General features: G+C 35.9%; 1 protein-coding gene across 1 annotated transcript in view; it reads left to right on the top strand.

Annotated features, from left to right (window-relative positions):
- Positions 1-2,877, top strand: part of LOC104716412 (CLK4-associating serine/arginine rich protein) — a gene marked incomplete in the record, with an annotated part of 3,238 nt that extends 361 nt beyond the window's left edge. Inside the window, 11 exon segments of the mRNA XM_010433786.2 lie at positions 1-151; positions 283-358; positions 534-828; positions 933-1,042; positions 1,123-1,170; positions 1,261-1,458; positions 1,668-1,769; positions 1,875-2,002; positions 2,083-2,224; positions 2,421-2,573; positions 2,659-2,877. Of these exon segments, the coding sequence (XP_010432088.1) occupies positions 1-151; positions 283-358; positions 534-828; positions 933-1,042; positions 1,123-1,170; positions 1,261-1,458; positions 1,668-1,769; positions 1,875-2,002; positions 2,083-2,224; positions 2,421-2,573; positions 2,659-2,683 (1,428 nt within the window).

Below are 5,124 nucleotides of genomic sequence, written 5' to 3'. Positions count from 1 at the left end.
AGATTTGATGGACGTGCTCTTCTGGATTTTGTGCGTGAGGCTGGTTCAAGAAGTATACGGCCACATAAGAAGACGGAGGAGGAGGAAGAAGTTGAAGAGTTTGTTAATTTTGAGCGTTATCGGGATTTGATTAAGCATCGGCGTAGAGGATGTCGGTACCTTTTTTACTACAGTTTTGTTTCTTTTTTCGATCTTCCAATCAAATTCAAGGAAAAGACGGAATCAAAATTCGAGTAATTGAGATAAAGTGTCAATGGGATAATGCCTTCATACTGTGAACAGTTTCTGATGAGGAGGGTTTGCTACATGTCCATCAAGAGCTCGATGCCAAACTTACGGCTCCCTTCCCAGGGGCTAGGTACTTTTTCACCCTACTCTGAAAGTTTCCTTTTTTTCAGATTGATCAAGGTTATGTAGAAGCTCAATGAGTTAAATCCTCGTTGTGTCTTATTATTCTTATTAGTAGTGTTTGTTGTAATCACAATTTCACCATTGATTTTCTAGTTGCTCACAGATTTTGTGTTTTGTTGTAGATCACAACCAGCTCAACCAACTGCAAACAAAGGAACATATTCGCAGGTTGGATTTTCTTATGCGGGAAACGGAAAAGATAAATCATTGGATGCGGAGGAAGATGATGTTGATGATGACGAGGATGATGAGGATGAGGAGGAAGAATTTGACAGTAACGACAGCGATGATGAAGGAATGGAAACTATTGCTAAACAGTTTGGCATAAAGCGATATGGGTGGCTGGTTTATATGGACAAGAAGGCAAAAGAGGAAGAGAAAAGGCAAAAGGAACTCATCAAAGGCGATCCTTCAATTGTAAGTTGCAAGGGCTCGTTCGTGTTGATCTATGAAAGTTTATGTCTTCCTTTTGTTTCGCTCTTTGCTTATCTATTATCTAATCGAAACTCATGAAAATGCAGAAGAAGCTAAGTCGCAAGGAAAGAAGGAAAGTTTCAAGGACAGAGAGAGACAGAGAAAAAGAAACTTCAAGGATTGTTGGAAGGCAAATGATTCATCATGATCCCTACAGGTAAGATAGCATTACACATTAGAAAGCAAAAGTCAAAATGTAAGTTTTAGCTCATTGACATGGTGCTTCTAAATTCACAGGGAGTCTCGAAGGAGTCCTACTTATGAGGCTTATCCGCGTTCAAGAAGGTTTTGCTCTTATTAGCCTGTTATTACGCCATTCCAGCTATGAAAACATTGGGAGTGTGATTCCTTATCTCTTCATTTCCGTATCCACAGATCAAGATCCAGATCCCGGTCATATTCTCCATCATACTCACGGCGGAATGGGCGTGGAGATCATTCAGATGAAATCAGCAAACCAAAAATCGAATATATTACAGAATTTGGAGGAGGCTCTGGAGATGTGGGAAGTCCGAGATTCGGAGGATATTCCCCACCGCATTCACCACCATCTCAGACTGATCTATTAAGCCGGTCGGAGCACTCAACCTCTAGTTCTTGCAAAGATAGCCACTTATTCCCCACTTGTTGGTTGAGGAAAACGTTTGTTGTATAATAATTTGGCACTAGATTAGCATCAAGGGAGAGATAGAATCTTCCTTTCTGGAACCGCTTTTAATTTGAATGAAATTGCTAATTATAATCGATAGAGTAGGAAATTATAATAGTTTATTTCCCTGCAGACCATCGTCGGGCCATATTCTTGAGGCGCTGCATGTTGATCCTGCGTCTGGTGTTTCCCTTGAGAAAGACAAGATTGTTAAACCAGCTAAACCGACAGTGAGGTATGGATGAGATTGCATATTTCCAGTTTATTTTGTGTGTTCTGTATCTTCCGTTAGCTTCTGTGATTATGAATGGGAACCTTAATTTCTTTTTTCTACTTCCAGTACTTCCACAGCACTAGCGAAGCTTTCAAAACAAGGTACCTCCTCTTTGAAGCAGACACAAGCAGAGAAGAAAGAAACTCCCCAAGAACGACTGAAGAGAATCATGAATAAACAGCTAACAAAGCAAAGTAAGACTTATCTTCACTGTGATTAGGTTTATTCGTATTTTCTGTGAGAAAAGATGGTTGATGAATGCTATTATACACAGTTAAGAAAGACTCTGCAACAGAGACAGCTAAGAAACGAGAACAGGAGCGGCAAAGGCTGGAGAAACTAGCGGAAACAAGCCGGTTAAGTCGGAATAGGCAGCGCAGCCGTAGTAGGAGTAATAGTCGATCGCCACCACCGAGGTTGTTAATAAAAGTTATAATTTTTTTGCTTCGTGATTAGAATGGGGATTTGTGAAGATGAGAAGCAAGTTCTCTGTTCTAGAGCTCTGATTGGATCCGCTCTCTCTCTCTCGAGACTCACCAATACAGTTGACTGCACAGATTTCATTGCTTCTCCTCCCATTTGATTTTGTTTATTAAAATATTTTGCCTGCAGAAGACACAGACGAAGCAGAAGCAGAAGCAGAAGCAGAAGCAGGAGATCGCGCAGACACAGTTCAAGGTCACGGTCTAGGTCCCTATCAAGGTCGCGATCACGGTCTCCCAAACGCTCACGGAGACGTTCCCCATCTTATTCAAGGTCTCCCAGGTAAAAACAGATGGCAAGCTTTACATGAATGGTGGCTTGCTTTTACCTTTGTCTATATAACAAACATATTGAGTGTATTTTGCAGGCGAAGAAGCAGGTCAAGGCACTGAAGAGAGGAAATTCCTATTGTTGAGGCAACGGTTCTGTTTCCTCGTTTTTTAATATGTTTTTAGTTATTTGTGTTTTCATATCCTTACTTTTCTTGATTCTGAATAAAGTTTGTCTGGGACTTATGTAATTCAGTGGTTAAAAATATGGTTCTGTTGGATACATGAGATTGTTTGAAAGAGCAGTGTTGATAATATTAATTAACAAACTGTGTGTTTGTCGCCGGTGCGTGACCATCTCCATGTGATTTAAGTACACAACTCCTAAAGTGTTGGTCCTTTCTAAGAAAGTTGTTATTAAGCTACAAATACTTAAAACTACATTTATAAATAACAATAGTTAAAGGCTGGTCCCATATAAACAACCTGCTTTGATAACCACTCTATCTTCCATAATCTTTCTTGAGTCTCCATATACCTTTTCATTCATTGTAAGTAAGAAGAACAATGATTCTCAAGCTTGCGGCTTTCAACTGTCGAGAGAAGCAGAAGAAACTAGCAATGGTCTCTTTCGACATTAATGAATCTTCTCATTCCTTTTTTTTTGTTCTTAAAGAAATCAAATTGAATAACAAAATAGTAAGAAAGCTGGATCATTAAATTCGCTGAGATGAATATCACACTACACATTGCATGAAAAGCTAGCATAGAGTGTGAAATTTGAGTGTTGCAAATTGAAAAAAAATGGAAACATGCATATTTTATATCGACAATGAAACCAAGAAAACACGTGATATTAGATGAAAAATATATTTCCTTATTGTGATGAATGAATGGATAAGAACGATTTGAATGAAGGAGATTAAAAAAAAAATTCAACGTTTGAATGTGGTAGGAGCGGAGTCACTATAGTATTTCATGAGTCAATATTGATTGAAACATGGGTTTTTATTAATTGGACCCATTTTCTCTGATCTTTTTTCTGTTTTTTCGAACTAGTAGTGTTATTGTTATAATTGATAGCTTTGTTTTGTTCGCAAAAATCAATGCTAACAATAAATAACAACGGAGACTACTAGTGTGTGTTGTCGTGTGCGTGCTTGAACATCCATCCCCATGCGTCTGTTAGATAACGTGATACTAACTCTATGCTTTGAAATTTCGTAACTTCATCAATAATCAACCCATATGATGAGAGATTTTCCAGCTCTTTGGAATTTGTAAGTACTTAAAAGCCTAAATTTATGTTTTAGACATAAATATCATTTCTAGAGTTTCAATGAAAATTTTAAACAATACTCATCTATACTGTATTGGTTAATTCGATTTGTTTAAAAAGTTTCTATTACAATGGATATAGCTATAAAACTCAAACTCAATCAATTATAAAAAAGAAAGTAATTAAATACTACATGTCAACGGTGTAGACCATTTATATTGGTTTTAATGTTAAAGAGGTGTAGACAATTATTAGTACGAGTTATGGAATAGAAAGATCTTTGTCATTTTGTTCATGAATTATATATTTGGTTCAACTTGACAAACACCAATTCATGGTCAGTTATCTTTATTTATAAATGCAAGTATATTACTATCGTTTTGAACAACTAATTCTATGTACCTTAGCTTTCTAGTTTCTACAATACTACCATCGATTAATAAGAATAGACATCTATCCAATAAAGTTGGAATATGTGGCTCTTTGTTCATAATGATCATATGCCTTTAGATTAAATAGTTGTCCATTAGTAGATAATATGTTATTCAGTACCATAATTAATAGCCACACTATTTTCTGCATTTAATCAAGAGATACAAAGGTGTACTTGTATATCCTTATGCTATTAATTATACTTCTTTGAATGCTCTTTCCTAATAATGTGTATGATGTGTATAAAAGTCTATATTCTACAAAATTGTCTTGACTAAAAAGTAAAACTGAAGAATTCATGGAATAATCTCATAATGGTATATCTACCAATGATATGTAATAATAATGGAGACTACTACATATTATTAGTGCAGCAAGCTTTTAGGGGGCTACGACCCTGCTTTTTTAGGTTTGCAGGAGCTACTACAGTTACAAAATACTAGTATACGGTAAAAATAATGACCTCAAAGTGAAAAAAAAAAGTGAAAAAAGAAAGCAGAAGCTAGTTAAGAGAAACGACAAAAGAGTCTGAAATTTATCGAAAGAACAAAAAGGGCAGAAAAATGTCACATGGAAGAGTTGTGGCATTATAATAACGGTACAGAGGAATCGCATGGAAGAAGAAGAAGAAGAAACAAATAAAATTTTTATTTACCTAAACAAACAAACAAACAAACCTCTTAACGTCAGTTAAATCTGTTTCTTTCCTCCAAAAAAATGTAACACATTGAAGAGAGTGTTACAAGAAAAGAGTAAAATTACATTATCCCAAAGCAGTCAGTTTTCAAATTGATAAATTATGTTTAGTTCTTGGCTTTTTCATTCTATTTTTTTTTTTTTTTTTTTTTTTTTT

Source organism: Camelina sativa, chromosome 10 (genome assembly GCF_000633955.1).
Source record: "Camelina sativa cultivar DH55 chromosome 10, Cs, whole genome shotgun sequence".
Classification (NCBI taxonomy): domain Eukaryota; kingdom Viridiplantae; phylum Streptophyta; class Magnoliopsida; order Brassicales; family Brassicaceae; genus Camelina; species Camelina sativa.
The sequence above is the reverse complement of the archived record's forward strand: the minus strand, read 5'-3'. Positions and strand labels throughout refer to the sequence as shown.